We start from the raw sequence: 23,542 nt of genomic DNA on the forward strand, positions 1-23,542 counted from the left end.
ACACTACCAAGACAGCTGCAAAATGCTGTCTTCACTGACTGGGAACCCCCACTGGGGAGAAAGTGGTCTGTGCCTACACGCCAAACCAGACAGAGAGCAGGGAGGTAACCAACATGTTCCACATCTCTCCCCCATGGGCCCTGGGCTGGGACCTGATGGAGATGGTGGGCTGGGTCCCGCTACATACCAACCCAGTACATGTGGGTGAACTTTGGGGGCACTGAGAAATTGACAGGCCATGACCTGCCCACTAGGCCTGCTGGCCTCTCAGTGAAACCCGCAACAGTGGGAAAGAAAGGACCTCATGGTTGTATGTAACCCAAGCAGTTTCTGCTGTGAATGTAGCTTTTGGTTTTAGAACAAATGTTTTCCGCAACTTAATACACGTAGAAACCATTTTGCAAAGTTTTCAGTGCAAACAGCTTTTTACAATGTAGATCTTTGTCACTGACACTTTCCCCAGAAGTGTTGAGAATCCTAATATAACAGCATCCTTCTAGGGCAGGGGAAGAAGGAAGTGAAATTGACTTAAAAATATGAAATTGACCAGATTAGTTTCACCATCCAAACTGAGTGAAATGCAAAAATAAATAAATAAATAAACAAACAGCATTACTGACAGTAAATAGATTAGACACTCCTGACATTTTCAGTTCCAATAATCTATGGTATTATTAGCCACACAGATATGAAGTTAAACTGAGATTTTCAGAAGAGAAGTAATGTATATGTCCAACTTGAATCTTCTAAAGGGGCCCTGATTTCCAGGAAGAGCTGAGCATCCAGCCTCTGAAAAAAACAGGCTTCATTATGGCGTCTCAAATGCGGCACCCAAAATCTGAGACTCTCATGTCACTTTGGAAAGCTTTAGCCTAATTATTTTCTCACAGATGAGTTTTATCCCTTTAACAAAATAGAAATCTCACAGAGAGGAGGCCTATTAGTAGAAGATGTGAAGACGAGACAGCCTGGTTTTGGGAACAGGGTAGTTCCTGGCATGCCCTGGTTCAGGTGCAGTTACTCTCATGATCATTCGGGGGGGGCAGAGCCCTGTAGCTGTAGTAATAGAGCTACACTAATAGTGGGATTTTAGCAGACATTTTCTCTTCTTCCTCTCATCGCAAGTCCTGAGCATCAGTCATGTTTCAGGGGCTTCATATCCACACACAACCCCTTTCAGGGTAGGCCAGGGACCTTCTGCATGGCCAACATCCAGACGGGGACACACTGCTCAGGGAAGCCCTCCTGCCTCTCCTGCTGCAGGATGGTGAATCCACTTTTCTCAACGAGGCTCTGGAGGATGCTCAGATCTCGGATCACGCTGCTGTCCAATGGGTCCATGATACAGCCTTCTCGGGCCACATTGTCCTTGAGAATGACAATGCCGTTATCCTTCAAGCCATTTTGACACCGGATAAGAAACTCCAGGAGATCTTTATCCGTTAGGTATCCTACAGGTGAAGAGACAGAAATGGGTTGTGGTTCACCATTCCAGTGCCATCTGATTGGACTCATCTCAGCTGGATCTTGACTTCATCAGCTTATTTATACTCCATTTATTTGAAGCAAAGTAACTAATAGAAGTGTTTCCCAGGATGAGAGCAGGAGACAGACTCATAGGACACCGGGTGTTCTTCCTTATACCATCACTCTTTTGCTCTATAAGCTGAATCTACACTAGGAAAGTTTGGTATAGCAATGCCACCAAACCTTTTCTAGTGTAGACGAGGCCTTAGCCTCTCAGATGTTGTGGCTTGGGAGCAGGCCGTTGGGTCAACATGTCATTGCTAGTGTTTTTAAAGAGTTAATTGTGCACACGCAAGGGTACACCAAATGCACTGAAATCACCCAACCATCAAGTGTATGAGATGACCTGAAACAGGTCACTTCCCATTCCATAAACATGAATCAATGTGATTAAACCTATTTCATTTTGTTTCATTTAGTAAAACTTCTCATTAAAAGGCTCACAGTCATGCCATGTTCCCATTTAGAATGAAGTGGATCTAGATTCCCTGCCCCATGAGCCACATTGTTCTCCCTACAGCTTTAATTTCTTAACTTTGCTCAGATTTGGGATGGGACATGGTAGCTAGCATATTAATGTCCCAGGCTTGTGCTTTTGATTTGTCCGTAAGCAGTTAAGGACACCCTTGAATTTGCCATTTTCTTGTTGCACTCAGCTGCCAGTAGGGGCACTTGAAGCTGGATGATCCAAAGAGTTTGACAACCTTACTGCCTCTTTATTTCACACACAGCAGGTATTTGAGAAGCCTGACTCCACGGCTTCTTTTCCTGGCAAGCACGGTTCACTCCACAGCATTTGCAGATAAGATAATAACACCATCACTTGTGTCATAGGTCCAGCTGATAGAGCCATCTATACTTAAGCTAGCGTAACAGTTTCCATTATAAGATCCTGTTTTCAGTTGCTTCAAAATTTGCCAGACTTAACCATTTGGGTTAAAATAGTCCATGTCATGTGTCTGCCTCATAAAGAATTTTTTTTTTTTAAGTTTCTGCAAAAATGGTTCCGCCGTTTCCAAAACCAAGTTGAGGGAAAAATCTGATTCTCCCCCCCCCCCCATGTTTAAAAACATGTACAAATGTTTAGTTACAAAGCTCTAGTGCCCCCATGCTGTGAACCAGAGTCACAGGGTTTTTCATAGATTCATAGAGATTCGAAAGCCACAAGGGATGATTGTGGTCATCTAGTCTGACCTTCTGTATAACCCAGGCCAGAGACCTTCCCCAAAATAATTCCTAGAGCAGATCCATTAGAAAAACATCCAGTCTTGATGTAAAAATGGTCAGTGATGGAGAATCCACCATGACCCTTGGTAAAGCCACACTGCTGCATTGGTGAGGAATCAAACTCAGATCAACTGGTTGGAAGGCAGCTATGTGCTTGACTATACCACCAATTGAACTGGCCCCTTTAATGGAATTCACACCATAGCATGAGCCCCTTTAAGGGAGAGGGCCTCAGTCTTGTGACTAAATAGGTGTGCCCTGGCTAGGGCTGATTAGAGGGCAGGGTAGCACCTGGAGTCAGAAGACATATAAGGAGGCTTGAGAGCCAGGGAGGAGAGAGAGACAGGCCAGAAGTAGGGGGTCCTGGGTGGTAGGAACTCCAGAGCCCAGGGAGTGCTCCTGTGGCCATTGTCCTGCATAAGGAGGGGCAGGGAAGAGGGAGAGAACAGAGGCTGAAGGAAGCCAAGGGGTCTGCAGAGCAGTAGTGGGGACATTACCTGCCAATCTCTGTGAGTACTGGGGTGAAGGAAGGCCTAGAGGGCCCTGTGGTTTCAGTCCACACACAGAGCAAGGAAAGAACCCAGATGGGGTGTAAGCCCTTCCCTAACCCCAGGGTGAGTGGCTGTTGTTTGCAGTGTTGCTTTGTTTGAGTCTTTGAACTCCATTAGGGGATGATAGGGACAAGCCCAGGATATCTCCCCTTAAAGGGAGATTGGGGACTGAGGGAGAAGTGAGTGACAAAAGGCAGTAGAGCCAGAGGTATTTGGAGTTACGATATGGGACTTGCTATATGCCTTTGAGACATGTATAATGATAAATTACTCCATGACGAGGGTATTCTCAGTCCAAGAGAGTGTTGGAGGAGTGTTGGTAGTAGGGTGACCAAAGAGCAAGTGTGAAAAACTGGGACAGGGGGTGGGAGGTAATAGGTGCCTATATAAGAGACAGCCCCAAATATTGGGACTGTCCCTATATAACTGGGACATCTGGTCACCCTAGTTGGGAAGGAAACTGAGGCCAGGCATCTGCAAAGCACCTTCCTTCCTTGCGAGGGCGCTTGAGGAGGGCCTAGCCTAATACCTCCAGGAACGTGAAATTTGGCAGCTAAATTCTCTGCGGAGTCCATCTGCACCAAGCCTGCTCCATCTTCAGGGAGCTCCTGTTATAGGAACAGAAGCAGCCACACCAGGGATCTTTGGACATTCTTTCTCTGCCCTGCTCAGATTGGCTGATCCTCCTGCCTCAGTTTCTTCTCATAGACTTATAGACCCATAGACTTTAAGGTCAGAAGGGACCATTATGATCATCTAATGATTCTAGTCTGATCTCCTGCACAACGCAGGCCACAGAATCTCACCCACCCACTCCTGTAACAAACCCCTAACCTATGTCTGAGTTATTGAAGTCCTCAAATCATGGTTTAAAGACCTCAAGGTGCAGAGAATCCTCCAGCAAGTGACCCATGCCCCACGCTGCAGAGGAAGGTGAAAAACCTCCAGGGCCTCTGCCAATCTGCCCTGGAGGAAAATTCCTTCCCCACCCCAAATATGGTGATCAGTTAAACCCTGAGCATATGGGCAAGACTCACCAGCCAGCACCCAGGAAAGAATTCTCTGTAGCAATTCAGATCCCACCCCATCTAACATCCTATCACAGACCATTGGGCCTAATTACCTGCTAATAATCAAGGATGAATTAATTGCCAAAATTAGGCTATCCCATCATACCATTCCCTCCATAAACTTATCAAGCTTAGTCTTGAAGCCAGATATGTCTTTTGTCCCCACTACTCCCCTTGGAAGACTGTTCCAGAACTTCACTCCTCTAATGGTTAGAAACCTTCATCTAATTTCAAGTCTAAACTTCCTAATGTCCAGTTTATATCCATTTGTTCTTGTGTCCACATTGGTACTAAGCTTAAATAATTCCTCTCCCTCCCTGATATTTATCCCTCTGATATATTTATAGAGAGCAATCATATCTCTCCTCAGCCTTCTTTTGGTTAGGCTAAACAAGCCAAGCTCTTCTACTCTGCTTCACTCCAAAACAGACCCTCTTGCCATCTCCTCCCAGTGGGGGCCGCAATCGGCCAAACCTGCCGCGTCAGCAGGTAAATAAAGTTGCCCGACCCGCTAGGGTGCTTACCCTGTCGAGACGCGTGCCAAACGTTGCCGACCCCTGATCTAATGCATTGTGTTTGTACAGCACCTAGCTCCATTTTGCTTGGTCCTTAGGCACTACCATAATAAACATGATGACCAGATTACAATGTGCCATACCCACAGTGACTGAGCATGCGCCTTTCCAGGGCTGCTGGGGTGCAAAAGTATTTTCCTGCAGTTGCTCCTCCTGGCAGCTGGGGACCGCAATGGTGCACTAGAACTGAAAACAAGGAAACTGTATTTCCTGTGTTCTCAGTGCCCCACCTCTGCCAGTGCCCATGCCCTGGCAACCTTAATTCAGGCATTTCCTAACTTTTGAGTACCTGACTCTGCAACCTCAACATTCTTTGAACATGTATTTTAATGCAATATATGTATGGTTCATTATATATATAAATTCATGGTGAGCTAACCTGAAACCCACTGTATCCAGATGACATCATATTTTTGGGGGGCTGGAGTGAATTCCTGGAGGCTGTAGCAATAGTACATCTTTACTCTGTCCTTCTTGCCCTGTAAATAGTTCTGGGCCTCAGCCAGGAAATTCTCCATCATATCCACCAGTTCCACACTCTTGAAAACTGGCAAGAGGACATGCTTAGTGACCCGTCCAATCCCAGAACCACAGTCGAGGGCACACTCAGTGCCAGCTTTCCCAGGGCCCTGCGGAGTACAAGAAAATCATTTAAAAGCCAGGTATAGCACCACCAGGAGGATCGCTGGATCACGCCATTAGTCCATCAAATCCACTTTCTTGTCTCCATCACAATTGTATACTTGACACTGAAAACTTGACGCCTCATTGTGCACATAGTCAGTTTTGCAGTGCTGTACAGAATTTGATGGTAGTGTCAGCACAGATGGAAATTCTCCCCTGTCCCCTGCTGCAATCAGCTTACAGTCTAATGCATGAGCTCTGACTAAGCTTAACATGCAAACCTAGAAATATCATTACCAGACAGAAAATTATCCAGATCATTAACTCTGTGATCCCCAGTGGCAGGGAGTTTCACAGGTGGCCTGCATTTACTGGTCATTAACTTCATGGCATGCCTTTTTGGTTTTGGTCAGTGGGACAGGGTCTTGTACTAAACTCTTAACTTTGAATGGCTCTATCAAGTTCCCCTGTGGGGGCTTGTCTTCATTATAGCACTTTATCATGTTCAGGCATGATTGGGAAGAATCAAGTTAGCTGACAAGATTGGCCACAAATGACCATCAACAGGATATTTACAGTGTTGTTGTAGCTATGTTAGTCCTAGGATATTACAGAAACAAGGTGGATGAGGTAATATCTTTTATTGGACCAACTTCTGCTGGTGAAAGAGACATGCTTTTGAGTCCTGTGTAACTCAAAAACGTGTCTTTTTCACCAACAGAAGATGGTCCAATAAAATATATTACCTCACCCACCTTGTCCATCAACGGGATAGTAAAATGTTGGAGGGGGACATGTCTCCCTCCAGTCGCTATGCCCCTGCCTTGGGAAAATCACCCAACCTGTCTGGGCTCAGTTTACCCATCTGTAGGTAACCATATTTGCATACAGCTTAGGAATGCTGGGAGGCCTAATTAAGGAATGTTTAAGTGACAAGTCCCTGACAATAGACTAGAACTTGGGACTACCTAAGTCCCAGACTTGTGCTCATTCCTACAAAGCAGGGAGTCTTTTGCTTGGCACAATGGTGAACATAATGTTTTCACGAGTCCTTAGTCTTCCTAAAACATTCACCCATTTCGTCAAGTCCTTTTAAGTTCAGTTCTCATCTATTCACACCTGCCCATCCACCAAAACTAACCCACCCCACGGTCCTCTGAAGACAGCTAAACCTTAACAGTAGATTTAAGCATACATTTAATCTCTGCAAAACACACTGTGCTTAAACAAATGCAATACAGGCATGGTTGAGTTCTGACCACCCAAAGGATTGACTCATATGGGGAAAATGTATCCCCCCCATCCCCGATACATAGAATTCAAAAATGGACAAATTGATTTTGCTGAACATTTTTTAAAAAACATCATCTCTGTACAGAGATTGGACATGATCAATCTCAGCACCAAAAGTGTGTGTATGAGAAAGTAACAATGAGCTGCTGAAAAAGGATTTTTCTAATAGATGTATTTCTCGCTTAATTATAGCAGCAGCTTCTATTCTAGCTATACAAGGGCTCTTAAGCTGTTTTGCTGTAAAACGGGAATTTTAGCAGTGTGCAGGCATTAACTGTGAAACTGGAACTCCTCCAAGCTAATTTATCTTTAAAGAAAACACATTGGAGACAAATGTAAACACCTTCTCCCCTCTCCTATGTAACTCAGTGTTGAAATGAAAGCTAAGGGCCAAGGTCATCCCTGCTGTAACTCCATACCTTTCAAAAAAGATACATCAAGGAAGGATTTGGCTCTATCAGCTTATTAAACCACCTCCTCCAACAAGACTAAGAATAAATCATGTCAGAGGCTTGTATATCATCACTTCTTGGGCCCCCTTTCAATGATTAATTCAGCAGATTATTAAGGTCAAAGGACAGTCCCAAGGACGACATCATGGCTATAAATATACTGGCTGTGCATCTAGTTACATGAGGTAGCTGTAGAATAAACACAGAGGCCTGGAAAGATCTCACCCACAGCCACTCACTCTACTTGTCCTGCTTTGTCCATTTCTGAAGATTAATCTGACCTTGCTTGCAAGAGTGTGTCTCGGTCCTGCACAGGGTAAACCCAAAATTTTCCACAGGAAAAATCCCTGTTTTCCAACCAGTTCTATCATAGCTTTTTACTGATGCATTCATCAGACCAGATCTAATATTTAGTAGAATCATAGAAGATTAGGGTTGGAAGGGACCTCAGGAGGTCATCTAGTCCAACCCCCTGCTCAAAGCAGGACCAACACCAACTAAATCATCCCAGCCAGGGTTTTGCCAAGCCGGGCCTTAAAAACTTCAAAGGATGGAGATGCCACCACTTCTCTAGGTACCCATTCTAGTGCTTCACCACCCTGCTAGTGAAATAGTGTTTCCTAACATCCAACCTAAACCTCTCCCACTGCAACTTCAGACCATTGTTCCTTGTTCTGTCATCTGCCGCCACTGAAAACAGCCTAGCTCCATCCTCTTTGGAACCCCCCTTCAGGTAGTTGAAGTCTGCTATCAAATCCCCCCCTCACTCTTCTCTTCTGCAGACTAAATAAGCCCAGTTCCCTCACTCTCTCCTCATAATCATGTGCCCCAGACTCCTAATAATTTTTGTTGCCTTCCGCTGGACTCCTCCAATTTGTCCACATCCTTTTTGTAGCGGGGGGCCAAAAACTGGATGCCATACTCCAGATGTGGCCTCACCAGTGTCGAATAGAAGGGAATAATCACTTCCCTTGATCTGCTGGCAATGCTCCTACTAATGCAGCCCAATATGCCATTAGCCTTCTTCTATGCTGACTCATATCCAGCTTCTCGTCCACTGTAATCCCCAGGCCCTATTCTGCCAAACTGCCACTTAGCCAGTCGGTCTCCAGCCTGTAAGGACTTGCTAGTAGGTCACATGGAAATTCACATCAGAGAAGTTAGGGTCACAAAACTCCTTCCTTAGTCTGCCTCTTATCCAGGGTTCCTTGTAAGGGGACTGTCTCATCCTCTGTAAATGTACCTACTAATCTACATACGATTAGATATTGTCCATGCACCTAGTGAACAGCATGTAAATGAACATGACAAATGTTCTTTGGCTAATTAAGAATGTCCTTGGCCTGTGGAGAATGCCTGTCCCATGAACTCTTCACTAGCCAAAGAGCATTCGTTATTATTATTCATTTTTGGCTTTTCAGTGCATTATCAAAAACCAAAACATTCTGATTGAAAATGGAACCACACTGCCTCATGGGAGTTGTAGTTTGGGTACCTTATGCTCCCATTCTCTGTTAGGCAGAGCTGTCTGGCCAGACTCATAGATTCATAGATTCATAGATTCTAGGACTGGAAGGGACCTCGAGAGGTCATCGAGTCCAGTCCCCTGCCCGCATGGCAGGACCAAATACTGTCTAGACCATCCCTGATAGACATTTATCTAACCTACTCTTAAATATCTCCAGAGATGGAGATTCCACAACCTCCCTAGGCAATTTATTCCAGTGTTTAACCACCCTGACAGTTAGGAACTTTTTCCTAATGTCCAACCTAGACCTCCCTTGCTGCAGTTTAAACCCATTGCTTCTGGTTCTATCCTTAGAGGCTAAGGTGAACAAGTTTTCTCCCTCCTCCTTATGACACCCTTTTAAATACCTGAAAACTGCTATCATGTCCCCTCTCAGTCTTCTCTTTTCCAAACTAAACAAACCCAATTCTTTCAGCCTTCCTTCATAGGTCATGTTCTCAAGACCTTTAATCATTCTTGTTGCTCTTCTCTGGAGCCGCTCCAATTTCTCCACATCTTTTTTAAAATGCGGTGCCCAGAACTGGACACAATACTCCAGCTGAGGCCTAACCAGAGCAGAGTAGAGCGGAAGAATGACTTCTCGTGTCTTGCTCACAACACACCTGTTAATACATCCCAGAATCATGTTTGCTTTTTTTGCAACAGCATCACACTGTTGACTCATATTTAGCTTGTGGTCCACTATAACCCCTAGATCCCTTTCTGCCGTACTCCTTCCCAGACAGTCTCTTCCCATTCTGTATGTGTGAAACTGATTTTTCCTTCATCTCCCATGATGCACCATGACCAGCAGCCCCCTATGAAGCACCCTATGAGGCTTCCCTCAGCAAGAGGGGAGAAAGTGGTGTATCATGGAAGATGTAGTCTGACCTGGAAGGCCCGCCTACAGGGGAGAATGTGAGCATGAACCACTTGAACTACAGTTCCCATGAGGCATTGCTGTTTTTTTCAATCAAAATATTGAAATATTTTGCTTTTCAGCTGAAATCATCTGAATTTCAGGTGCCCTGTATTTTAATGAAAAATCAAAATTTTCCACAGAGAGCAGACACTTTTTAGCAAAAAAAGCTTAATTGAGTTGAAAACCCAATTTTCCATTGTCAAACAGTTTTGCAAGACAGACTTTTGACCAGACTTGTGTTTGGATGGAAAGCACTCTGCTGGTTGGTTCCTTCATGCCATCTCAGCCCCTAAGCTGCTATCCTATAGGAGATGTACATATTCAAAAGCTCTGGCAAGTAGCAGAATGCGGGGATCATGGAGCTCCTTAGAGATATGGCAGTGTAAAACGAGTCTTTCTGGGGCATTTCCCTAGTGGGGCTCTGGATTCTTGCCATACCCAGTGACCATCATTGGGTTACTCCAGTACAAGCTGTACCCTCTTAGTTCTTGTAGAGGGTCCTGCCCTTGCGGGCCCTGCTTGGTTGATGGGTAGGGGGAAAGCAAAGGTGCAGGTTCAACACAAAACAAGCCCTTTCTGAGATCAGTGAAAAGCAGACATGGCAGAGGCACCATCTTACTTCAGAGGTGCCTGGATAGCTGCCTTAGTCTTTACCTATCGGGTTTGTCCCTGAAGTTCACTGGACTCCTTGAAGAGCTGGGGGCATTTCTGGAGTGAAGGTTCTTCCTGCTGTTTCAGGAGCTACTCCAGGTGCCCCCTTCTCAGGGCTTCCCCCTTGCGGACTGCAGCTTCCTCCTTTTAAAGCTTTCCTACTTACCATGCATGATTGGCAGGGTTATCTTAGCGCACAGAGCTTCCTAAGCTCCTTCTCTGTTAGTGCAGAGTTTATACAGCCCACCACAGGCAGCCACGGCAGAGGCTTATGGAATCACTGCTCAAGGCCTTGGAGCAGTGGAAAGGAATGCAGAGAAGGCATTAGAACACAGGAACTTTTCCATTACTGCTTCCTGTCTCAGGGGGAAAGCTGCAGGTGAGGAGGGAGGAACTAGAGTTGGTTAAAAAAAAAAAAAGAAAAAAGTTATTTTTCCACAAAAAAATCATAAAGTTTATATTTTTTCAAATTTGTTGACAAACACAAAATTAAAAAGGGAAAATAATTCACTAACCAAAAAAAAATTGATAAAAATTTTCAGTGTTCAGACACCAAAAACTTTACTGAGAATTGAAAACTTTTACTGCAAAATACTCAATTTCCATTTTGTCATCTAACAATTGGAAAACTTCAACCCAAATGAAAATTTTCCACACCAAAAAAAAAATCATTTTGGTCAAAAAGCCACTGTTGGTCAAAAAACATTCTGATGACAAGACTTCAGTCAGCTCTAGGAGTAACAGGATGCAGAGAGAAGACTGGGGCATGAGAGTATTTGGGTTTGGATTCACTATACACCGAATACTAGGCCAAACTATTTGGCATTAATTGGATAATAAAATAATGACCATGCCCTATCCTTCAGCGTTCAGATCCAACAAATGAGCCAATAACATCATGTAGTGGTTAGTGGCCATCCCTCCCCATCAGTCTCAGAGGGAGGCCACGCCCCCTCATTATGTTGTACCTATAAATGCAATGCTCAATAGGGGAATTAGCAGACTCAGGGCTCTGGCCCTGGCGCAGGGCAGAGAAGTAAGCAAACGTAGGTCATCCAGCCTAAGGTGGGTAGGTGGTCATCCCAAGGGTGAGGCAGCTGCAAGGGGACCTGGGCCCACCCTACTCCACCGGGTCCCAGCCCAGGGCCCTGACAGTGGCAGAGGGCTCTGCCAGTGGGTCATCAGGGATTCCACTGTAACACGCTGACCTAGACTCTGGCAACACAACTGGACTAATGTCTAGTGTTCCTGAGCTACTGATAGTCCTCCAATGCCTTCCCAAAATTCCCCTTGTATGCCCAGATAGGACATACAAGTTCACCTCCATACTGGAAAAGAGTTCATAGTGGGACTCAGCTTAGTGCAGCAGAAAGAACCATGGGATGTATCCCCAGAAGTCCTAGCAACAGTCCTACTTAGTGCAATACCGGTGTGGATACAGCAGCTTGAGTGTTATTTTGCAGTGTGGCCACTCTCACTCCAGCTAGACTAACTTGAGAGGAGTCACTTGAATGTAGATAACACAAGTTAACTCTGCAGTGAAGACCACCCCACAGAAAGCCAGTGAACATAAGTGTATGTGACTATGGGTCTGTCTACACTTACCATGGATCGATGCTGTGGCAATCGTTCCACTCGGAGTCAATTTAGCAGGTCTAATGAAGACCCGCTAAATCGACCACTGATCGCTCTCCTGTCAACTCTGGTATTCTACCGGAACAAGAAGTGTAAGGTAAGTCAACAGGAGACCTGTCAACCCAGCGCAGTGTAGACACCGCAATAAGTCAACCCAACTTACATTGACTTAGCTATTATTCACGTAGCTGGAATTGCGTAATTTAGGTCCACTTAACCCTGTAGTGTAGACCTGCCCTTAGATTCAACTTACGGGGATCTGAAAAGAACATAAACCTCAGGACTACAATCAACTAAACAGAGGGGATCATATAAACTACATCAGAACTAGCAAACCCTGCAAGATTCCATCTCATTGGGTCTTGGGCATTCAGGGTATCTCTGCATCATGTTCTGTGAGTACAGTATGCCAGACAGACCTGGCTAAAAACAGAAACAAAAACTCTATCTCTAGGTATTTTGTATCTGTCATCATACCTGATGCACAGAATATGATTTCTCTCTTTGATCTAGTTAGAGTAGCACTGTACCAACTAGTTTCTTGAGTATGTACCCAGGGCACTGGGTGGGGATAGTCCAGGCAGCTGACCATGCTGCTATGGCTTCATTGCTATTGTTACTTGAGCTATCTAGATCCATCTCTAGTTGTGCTGCATTCACATCTCTAACTGCAATGTCGACATACCCACAGTGAGCCGAAAAACAAAAACAGCATATGGAAGCAGGGAGGGTAAGATTCTGAAAAATCTGGTTTGGTTTCAGAATACAACAATTCTGTGACAGAATCAAGACTCCCCGTGAGAAATTCTGCAGATTGTTGAAGCACCAGGAATTTTCAACACGACAAAGACATTTTTGTCAACTTAAAGGGCTCTTAAAATCGGTTTCTGTACTCCTCCCCGACGAGGGGATTGGCACTGAAATCGACATTGCCGGGTCGAATTTGGGGTAGTGTGGACACAATTCAACGGTATTGGCCTCCGGGAGCTATTCCAAAGTGCTCTATTGAGACCGCTCTGGACAGCACTCTCAACTCAGATGCACTGGCCAGGTAGACAGGAAAAGCCCCGGGAACTTTTGAATTTCATTTCCTATTTGGCCAGCATGGCAAGCTGATCAGCACAAGTGACTATGGAGTCCCAGAATTGCAAAAGAGCTCCAGCATGGAGGTACTGGATTGGAAGTACTGGATCTGATCGCTGTATGGGGAGAAGAATCCTTGCAGCAGGCAAGCACACAGCAGGCAAGCGGAGAATCCCTCCTCCCTAGCAGCCAGTAACTGTTCATCACCCTGGAGCTAATACCCTCCCAACCCTGCCAAAGCGGGCTCCCGGACCATGAAGCCAGAGAAGGCACCTCTGGTGAGTGTACCTTTGTAAATATAATACAGGGTTTAAAAGCAAGCATGTTTAATGTTTAATTTTCTCTGAAGGCTTGGGATGTATTCGTGGCCAGTACAGCTACTGGAAAAGTCTGTTAACGTGTCTGGGGATGGAGTGGAAATCCTCCAGGGACATCTCCATGAAGCTCTCATGGAGGTACTCTGAAAGGCTTTGCCATGTGGTGGGTGGAGGCCCGTTCATGCTGAGCTGTTCGCGTTTGGCTGAGAGGGAACTTCCCTGATACTAGCCACACAGTGGGGGTGGGGGGTGGGTGAAGCACATATGCTATATAATGTGAATCGCTTGATTCAGTGTGAAATAGTCTTCCCTTTGTTCTCTAAAATGTATCTTTTTACATACTATTCTCCCTTTTTTTCCTCCCGCAGCTGCAAATGTTTCTACGCTCCCCCTATCATCTCCATCCCAGAGGCTAATGAGCCTAATGTGGGAGCAAACTGACATGCTCAGGCATCTGGTGGAGCTGCAGGAAAGGCAGCAGGAGCACAGACCGCCGCTGCAGCCCCTGTATAACCGCCTGCCCAAGTTCCATATCCTCCTCACCCAGACACCCAAGAACATGGGGGAGAGGGGCTACAGGCACCCAGCCACTCCACCCCAGAGGATTGCCCAAGCAACAGAAGGCTGGCATTCAATAAATTTTGAACTGTAGTGTGGCATTGTCCTCCCCTCATCCACCACCCCACCCGGTGCTTCCCTCCTCCCCCGCCCCTCCCAGGCTACCTTGCGAGTTTTCTCCCTATTTGTGTGATGAATTAATAAAGAATGCATGATTTTGAAACAATAATGACTTTATTGCCTCTGAAAGCAGTGATCGAAGGGGGGAGGTTGGTTGGCTTACAGGGAAGTACAGTCAACCAAGGGGGCGGGTTTTCATCAAGGAGAAACAAACAGAACTATCACCCCGTAATTGGCCGCCAGGCGATTTGCCTCAACCTTCCACCCTGCCATAAACGTCTCCCCCTTACTCTCACAGATATTATGGAGCACACAGCAAGCAGCAATAACAATGTGAATATTGGTTTCGCTGTGGTCTAACCTAGTCAGTAAACTGCGCCAGCGAGCTTTTAAATGTCCAAATGCACATTCTACCACCATTCTGCACTTGCTCAGCCTATAGTTGAACTGCTCCTTACTACTGTCCAGGGTGCCTGTGTATGGCTTCATGAGCCATGGCATTAAGGGGTAGGCTGGGTCCCCAAGGATAACTATAGGCATTTCAGCATCCCCAACGGTAATTCAACTGTGAGGGCTGCTCTCATCTTGGTATTCTTGTGCTTCAGGGCAGGGGAAAGCAAGTCACAGAGTTCCATGAAAGTTCCCTTATGCATGCAAAAGTTTTGCAGCCACTGGGAGTCATCCCAGACCTGCAACACTATGCGGTCCCACCAGTCTGTGCTTGTTTTGAGGGCCCAGAATCGGCGTTCCATGGCATGAACCTGCCCTATTACCACCATGATGTCCAAATTGCTAGGGCCCGTGCTTTGAGAGAAGTCCGTATCCATGTCCTCATCACTATCGTGATCACACTGTCATCCCCTCCTCACCTGATTTTGCAGGCTCTGCACATACTGCAGGATAATGCGCGAGGTGTTTACAACGCTCACAACAGCAGCGGTGAGCTGAGTGGGCTCCATGCTCGCTGTGGTATGGCGTCTGAAGGAGAGCAGAAGAGCAGAGTTGCAGCGGAAGCGGTGGATGACGATGGTTAGCATAGCACACATTTCCTGATGAAGAACACACATTCCCGGGAGCCCATGACAGACAACCTAGAGAAATTCACTATCAAGACAAGAGCAGGAGAGCAGAGTTGCAGCAGAAGTGGTGGATGACGATGGGATGCCACGAGAATAGATATTTATAAAGAATGACAAGAGAACCTGTGAGGTGGATTCATGGCACCAGGAGAGCAGGAGAGCAGAGTTGCAGCGAAAGCAGTGGTTGGATGATGACGTTAGCAGTCCTACTGAAAGCAGTATGGTGCCGGCACGGAAAAAAGGTGCGAAACGATTGTCTGCCATTGCTTTCACAGAGGGAGGGGCGACTGACAACATGTATCCAAAACCACCCGCGACAATGTTTTTGCCCCATCAGGCACTGGGAGCTCAACCCAGAATTCCAATGGGCAGTGGAAACTGTGGGAACTGTAGGATAGCTACCCACAGTGCAACGCTCCGAAAATCGACGCTAGCCACGGTACTGTGGACGCACACCGCCGACTTAATACGCTTAGTCGGACACACACAATCGACTGTATAAAATCGCTTCCTAAAAATCGACTTCTATAAATTCGACCTAATTTCGTAGTGTAGACATACCCATAGGTCTTCAGACCCTCAGGGTCCACGGACCACAGATTGAAAACCACTGGCCTAGGGTGTAGCAAAGGGCAGAATTTGGCCTAAGGAGGTCATACAGCAAGTCACTGGCACAGCTGAAGTTTAAATGCAGGGGTTCTTGGCTCCCAGGTCTGTAAGCAGTAAATTGGAGCACATGGCCTCTCAGACAAAGTATGATGCTACCTTCAGTGCAAAGCAGCAGAGAACTTTAAAGTACAAGAGAGTAAAGTCATTGCTAGTCATCAGATTTTATGCTGATCAGAGGTGGAGCAAACCCACTGCAACACTACCCAGCATGAGAAGACTGAAGTGAAAAATTATTTTGCTGCTCTCGATTGCAATTTTATGACTATTGGTTAGACATTTATTTAATACGAAGTGAGCACATCTAACATAATAAGTGTAGTGTGGTCTAGTGACTTGGCCAGTGGTCTAGGAATCAGGAGACTTGGGTTTGATTCCTGGTTCTGGTACTGATTTCCTCTAAGACCTTGGGCAAATTGCTTCCTCCCATCCTTTGCCTCTTTAGGGTAGGGACTATTATGTGTTTGTACAGGTCCTGATCTGTTTTGGGACCTCTAGGTGCTAGTGTACTAATAATTAATAATTAATTATTATGATTACTAATACAGATTTACTAGTTCAGGCAATTCTATTGCACTGACATATTCCCCCAGTAGTTTCTATTGGGTACAATATTCTTTCTCACTTCCTGCCCTACATTGCTATGTAGTGTTGTTCTGTGTTGTTAAACTACCACCTCTTTCCATCCCAATATATTTAAACCTGATAAAGAAACATATTTCTTTATAGAAAGCCTAATTAACTCATGGAACTCATTGCCCCGAGATATCACTGAGGCCGAAAGCTTAGCAGGTTGCACAAACATTTAAGACATTAGTATGGATAATGAACACATCCCCAGCGAGGCGCTTTGGAAAATCTCCCTTGACACCCATCTGCATCTTTAGGCACCTACATATCTTTAAAAATCTGTCCCTAAGTGACTGAGGTCAGGAAAAAAAATTCTCTATGGGCAGCTTATTCCATGTTTGCCTAATAGAGGGTGGGATGCGGCACACCCCTATCCCAATCAGGAAACCACTAACGAGCTCCTCTGGGCTCAACGAGTACTAAATAGGTGCACCTGCAGAGCCTGTGCCATGTGTAGGAAATGAGCTTAAAAGGGAGAGTCTGTCACTGAAAAGGGGGGGTAACCAGAGGAAGGTGGCTGGGCCTCAGAGGCAGCAACGCTTGCAACAGAGCTGCTAGGAGGAAGATGGCTTGCAAACCTCTGCCACACGCAAGGGCCCTCCAGACCAGGTACAAGCCCACTACAACAGGGAGGGGTTGGAGATAAGCCCTGACCTAGGGTCTAACTGTACTTAACCTTCATTGACAAGCCAGACCTCTATAGATTCATAGACTTTAAGGTCAGAATGGACCATCATGATCATCTAGTCTGGCCTCCTGCACATTGAAGGCCACAGAACTTCACCCACCCACTCCTGTAACAGACCCCTAACTTCTGGCTGAGTTACGAAGTCCTCAAATCATGGTTTAAAGACCTCAAGTTACAGAGAATCCGCCATTTACATTAGTTTAAACCTGCAAGTAGTCCATGCCCCATGCTGGAGAGACTCTTTTGAATGACTCAGACAGCGAGCGCCCCTGTAATTGGAAAGACTTTTAAGAGGGAAGCGTCTCTGAAAAAGCCCTGGCCCTAAAAAGGCCCAGCCTATCATATGGGGTATCTCACAACTTCTTCAGAAACATTTAGAAACAGGCTCTGAGAGAGACAGGGTAGGGCTAGCTGGAGTATTAGTCTGGTTTGGTATATCATGTCCTACTTCACTGAACAGACTAGATCTGACCTTGTAGCATTTACACAGGTGAAACTCCCACTGAAACCAGTGAGAATTTTGCCTATGTATGGCCCCAATCCTACAAATAGAACCACCCCTTAACCTCCGTGGAACTCTGGGGTTCTGTGCAAGTGCTTGGGTCCACCTGCATGGTGTGTTTTGCAGGATCAGGACCTAAGAATTGAAGGACTGGGCATGATGCATGTAATTATGACACAAGCCCTGCTTCTTGCCAAAGATGGGAGCGGACGACTTACCCCAATAAACTTCCTAAGAAATTCCCTGGAGGATTCAATGTCCGTACTGGACAACTCAATGTAATCTCCCATCATGCCCTCTTCTGTCGCTGGCACCTCCCGATAGAAATGTTTGGCTCTGGCATAGAACTGCATCTCGCCGTTGATCACTTCGCTCGTTAAAGCATAAAGTTTCACTGCAAACAGAAAGTGTATTATTATTTATTTATAATGGGATACTCCATGGTCTGATTGGGTGTCTTAGTGGATTGTGTGTGTGCACGCGCGCACGCGTAAGATCTTTGAATGTGGGAATAAACAGTTTTAGACTATGGGAATGTCTACATGGCAATCAAAAGGATGACTGTGAACATATGGACCTACCTGAGCTAGCTTTGATCTAGCTAGCTTGAATAACAATAGCATAGAAGTCCCAGCAGTATGAGCCAGCTGCTCAAGTACGTACCCACAGATGTACAACCCGTGCTGCTGCAGTTTCACTTCTATTGTTATTTAAGCTGCTTCGATCAAAGCTAGCTCTGGTATGGCTACACGTGCTGCAGTCACACCTCTGATTGCAGTGTACAGGTACCCCGAGATGAGGCTAATTGGTTTGTAGAGTCCAAGACCCAGCACCTTGTGTAGTTGATTATAAGTGTGCAAAGTGTGTGCCAAGCAGGAGTAAAACGGTCCCACCAGTGTGACTGAGTGAAGAATTCTATGACTTTCTGTAATATTTTCTTCCTGCTTGGCACCAGTGGAGTTAATTGCAAGGTCCGGTCTTAAATGACTATATACGGTGCAAGGTGCATCAGTCCCTAAATCTTCATCTACCACAGATCAAAAAGGAGGAGGGATATGTAATTGGTGAGGGTGACACAATAGGTGCCAGAGTTTGGAGTTTCTATTTTCATTGTTTAGTTTTTAAATGTTTGGGCTCTATATTACTATCACATGGTCTGCTAGTGACCAGGAATAGTAGATTCGCAGCTGTCTAAGACATATGAATTCTCAACTTGATATTTGATACTTTTCCCTTTTTCTTTCATTAACTGAGATCTGTCCTAAATGTTCTGTGTTTTTCGTACTTACCCTTTTTGAGTATTTGTAGGCACTTACAATCTAAGTAAAAGACAACAGATAGATACAGACAGACAGATAGGAAGTATAAGGAAACAATGAGACAACATTGGTCAGCATGCGAGACAGTGGTCTCTACCTAAGTGTTGTCAAGTTGTTGTTTTTTTGTAGGCATCAATGCAAAAGAGAGTTTTGAGGTGGTCTTTGAAGGCGGATAATGTAGCTTTTCCTTGCATGAAAAAGAGCTGTTCCCAAACATTCCTGTGAATGAAGACCCAATCACATGACTGCCTGTGAATAGGAAGTAACAAGGAGGTAGGGATGAAGCTAATGCTGGTGTGGATTTGCAACAAGTACTCATGAGCAGTGCAGTATGTGGCCAGTCTTACCATAGGTCGTGCATCTCCAATACACGTGCAGCACTGGAAGTGAGCAAGTGCCAAATGTCCGTCTGTTTAGGTACCTTCAGCCACAATGTAAACACAGACCTCCCTGTAGACTAAATAAATAAAATGATGGGAAAGGAATGCAGTTTATGTAGCTTGCAACTCTTATGATTTTGTCTTCGGTGTACTGCACTTTTACATTTCTAAGGAGTCAATGACTGTAATTATTGCCTGGTCTCTGAACAGGCGAGTGAGACTGCACTGTGGAAGACCAGAGTAGGCCACAATTCATGAATGAGCATGGACTGTATTTACTGAAGGCAAGGAGCTCAGTGGTGAATAAGTGTGTGCTTGCCCATCCTGAGCACCAGAATGACATCCTGGAGGCAAATGGGGGAGGGGCAAAGGAAGTAAAATACGGAATAATTACCACCAAAGACCACTAGGAGCAAAATAGTGCTATTGGGTTACGTATACGCAGCATGCCAGGGATATCCTTTATCCAACAAAAGCAGCATTACCAGCCCCTCTTGTCATCACCTGCTTAAGCCGACTGCTGAGCGGATACTATTAAAGCTTTAATCCATTACACATTTATGTTATGCCTGAGAAATTTATACCACAAGTGAGTGCTGAGCCCAGTAAGGGTCAAACCCGGGTTTGACACACTCCACTGGTTATTTTCCATACTCCAAAGAAACATTTCACTAAAGGAATTAAAAACAAGGGAGCAGCAGCTGATCCCCTGCAAATCTTGACCATGGTGATTGTCAGACCCTGGGAAATAGAAGGATCCACTGGCTGTTGTCCTTTCCTCCAGGGACTATTGCCCTTCTACCCATGTATCCCCTTTCTCTGTACACTGCAGCCACTGTTGATGAGGCTAGTGGAACTGAGGCTCGGGATACTGGCTTTACAAGATCTCACTTAAGAGATTCCATTGATGATTTCTAGAACAATTTTATTGGGCTTGTCAAGAGATGGAGTTTCACATTCTCCTGATGGATGGAAAGGAGAGGAATGAATGTGCAGCTTGTGCTTCAGGGCTGGGGTTTGTGTGAAAGGGGCAGCACATATTACTGTTATTCAGAGCAGTAACACTCAAAGTGTGACCCCAATTAAAGGTGATCACATGGGAGTGACATGCTGCTCAGGATCTTAGATCTTTGGAGTCTGGCCCTGAATTTCTCATGGACCCTTAGCTACACACCACCTTCTGGCTTCCCCTCTCCACTGGCACCACCTCCCAAAGAGGCGCAGTTCATGTTTTTGCCCACTCATCAAGCCAACCAGGAGTTGTGTCAGATACATTCACATTGTGACTCCCATTGCAGCTAAACATGAGAGAGACCAAATCTGGCAATGCCCACTGAGACCACAATAGAAGACGCAGACATAGATCTCAACATAAACTTCTCAGCCAAAGATGGCACTAAAAATTGTCCGTTTCAATGTGGAGGGGTTCTCTGCGAAGAAGGCTGACATGCTATCTGGCATGAAAACAGATGTTGTGTGCTTGCAACTGACAGATGGCAAGGCAACAGCACCAAACACTCCTGGCATGCATATAGCTGTGAACATCAAAAGCAACATTTATGGCGGCACAATACTTTTACGTGACAATAGACTGGTGGAAAAACACTGCTGTGAAGCACCACGGTACAACAGCACTTATCAGGGCAGCAATTTCTGTTTACAAATCACCACATGAACAGTTTGCATGGCCAACTGTCCTTCCACTGCTGTAAAACTATGTCTTGTCACAGGCGATTTCAACAGTCACAAAACCATCTGGGGATTCCCCAACAAAGGGGAAGAAGTTGAGAAGGGGGCAGCAACTAACAAGTTGACCTTGCTCTATGACTTCAAGGACAAATGTGCCTTCCAAAGCACTGGATGGAACAAGGGGTACTATCCCAATCTAGCTTTTGTGACCTCTGAAAATGCCAGCAACTTCAGAAGGGAGGTTATGGCAATAATAGACCAGCGCAAGTGACATTAGAGGCTGCAGTGCAACCCAGGAAAACAAAGCACCTGCCAAGATTCTACTTCAGAAAAGCTTCCTGGGAAGGCTTCACCTTTGAACTGAGCACTATGTTCACTATGGCGAACTTGTCTCCCTGCTGTGAAAGAGTGCCCAAAAGTACATCCCGAGGGGATGTTGGACATTACATACACCTGGGCTTTCAGAACAGGCAAGCCGACAATATAAGAGAGATTCAGAATTTTGTGACCTGGATCCATTCAGTGAAGAAACCAGTGAGCTTATGAGAGAGATTGGAAATGAGCAGCACAACAGCTGAAGGGAGATGATTGAAACAATAGCAAAAAAAAGAATGGGCCAACCAAGCTGCACACCAACTCATCCCAACCGACAAACCAGCCCACAAAGCAAAGGATAAAGCTAAACAAATCAAGCAGGAACTTTGCTAACTCCTCAGACAACAAAGTCCTCAATGAGCAGCTCAACACAGAGGAGTTGACCACAGCCATGAAAACCCTGAAAAGTGGAAAGGCAGCTTGTCTCGATGGTATAGCTAATGAATCATTGCTACACTTTGGGACAAGAGCACAGAATGACTAGGGTGAAGAGAATTTATCTTCTATGGGACACTTCAGATGGTGCACATTTTGTTTGTCTTTTTAGCAGCTCTATAGAAATAGTGCAAAACACAATTGCTTCCACTCTATAAGAGACCTATAAATGCCTTGATCTCTAACAGAATTCCCACTGGTGTCAAAGGCAGGTGCACATGTTCAGTGAAGGTGATCTGTTGCCTGTGAATGTGGCGGAAACCCTCAAGAACGAATGTCCTGCCGATAAGATAAACAAGATGTCACCTAAAAGGTTCTTTCCCTCGCTAACTGATGTGATTCTAACATTCAGTGTAGCTTGCAGTATGCAGCTGACAAAGTGACCATCTTAAAATAATGCAGCCCTAAGTCAAAACCAGGCTTCTTTTTGATTGTCATCAGGACAATTGTGGCTTTCGGGAATTGAAGTAGGACATCCTAAAACTTACATATTCGGGGCCAGACATTTCAGTAGAGCTCAGATCCTATTTCACCACTATTTCCTAAAAAAGTGGCTCAGCACTTGGCATTCAGCAGCTCCTGTTGAAAATCTGTCCATAAATTAACCCTTCCTTCCAGAAGTACTTTGAAACCAAATAAATAATTGGATTGGGTGAATTGTGGGAGAGCATTGTTTCGCAAGCACCTTTCCACTCTTCAAAGCAAGACTTGGATCAAAGATATGGACATCTGGAAAGATAACAAATATGAACATTTGACAGCCAGAAAGCAAAGCATGTCTGCTCCAGTTTCTCTCTCTCTCTCTCTGTTTTTCACACTCACACACAATGCAGCTTTTCATCCTTAAACTCCCAGCACATTTTTTATTTTAACTGTGACTGGGAAAAAAATAGCATTAACCGCATCTGCAAGCAAAGTAGATCTCATCTGCCAATTCACCTATTTCTGTGATGCTTACCATTGTGGCACCAAGATACAATAAACTGTGATGCCAGATCAGTGGTAGCTGAAGGATTGGAACAGACTGGCTTGTATAGCCCCTTATTGTCCGTGCTAGGGTTTCGCAGAGCTATTTATCATTATTATCAATTTATTTGTATTCTGGCAGCTTGCACAATGCATTAGGCACTGTCCACAGACAGACACACACAGATAACTCACCGAGGGGAAGCCGCTCCAGTAGGTAGAGGTAACTCTGAAAGAAATCTGTTCGTATGGCCTTGTGCAGGATAAAAGACATGCTGTGCCGACAGAGCTCCTCGTCCGTCTTGCGCCAGCGTGACTTAAAAGCTAAATGGGCTCCCTTACCATCCATGGTGATGATGGTTTATGGGATGGGGAGAGGGAATTGCTTGGATTGTGCTCTGAGTGGGACCTGTGCTTTCCAAGAGGCTGAGAGTGTGATTTAAACCAGGGCAGTCCTCTGTCATTCTATATTGGAGGGAGGGGGAGTGTCTGGGAATGGAGCGGGGAGAAGTGCTGGCTCTTAGCACTTGCTCAGAATAATCTCTCCAGTGTCACCCTCCTAAACTAGCAGCTGCTGGAAAGTGCTAAAAACCCAAACGGGATATTGCTTAGCCAGGGTAAATGTATATGTGCTCCCAGAGGGATCGCTCTAATTTGATTAGTTTTTAAAATCTCTTTAGCTTCTACTTCAAAGGACCATG

The 23,542-nt window shown here is 45.3% G+C and overlaps 1 protein-coding gene across 1 annotated transcript; it reads right to left on the reverse strand.

Annotated features, from left to right (window-relative positions):
• Positions 1–1,042: 1,042 nt before the first annotated feature.
• METTL11B (methyltransferase like 11B) lies at positions 1,043–23,262 on the reverse strand. The gene is made up of 4 exons (XM_034780007.1): positions 23,037–23,262; positions 17,896–18,071; positions 5,330–5,579; positions 1,043–1,451 (listed from the first exon to the last, which is right to left on the reverse strand). Exons 1-4 carry the CDS (start codon positions 23,188–23,190, stop codon positions 1,177–1,179), a joined length of 855 nt encoding a protein of 284 aa, XP_034635898.1. The 5' UTR covers positions 23,191–23,262; the 3' UTR covers positions 1,043–1,176.
• Positions 23,263–23,542: the final 280 nt, after the last annotated feature.

This window comes from Trachemys scripta, chromosome 8 (assembly GCF_013100865.1).
Source record: "Trachemys scripta elegans isolate TJP31775 chromosome 8, CAS_Tse_1.0, whole genome shotgun sequence".
NCBI classification, from domain to species: Eukaryota; Metazoa; Chordata; order Testudines; family Emydidae; genus Trachemys; species Trachemys scripta.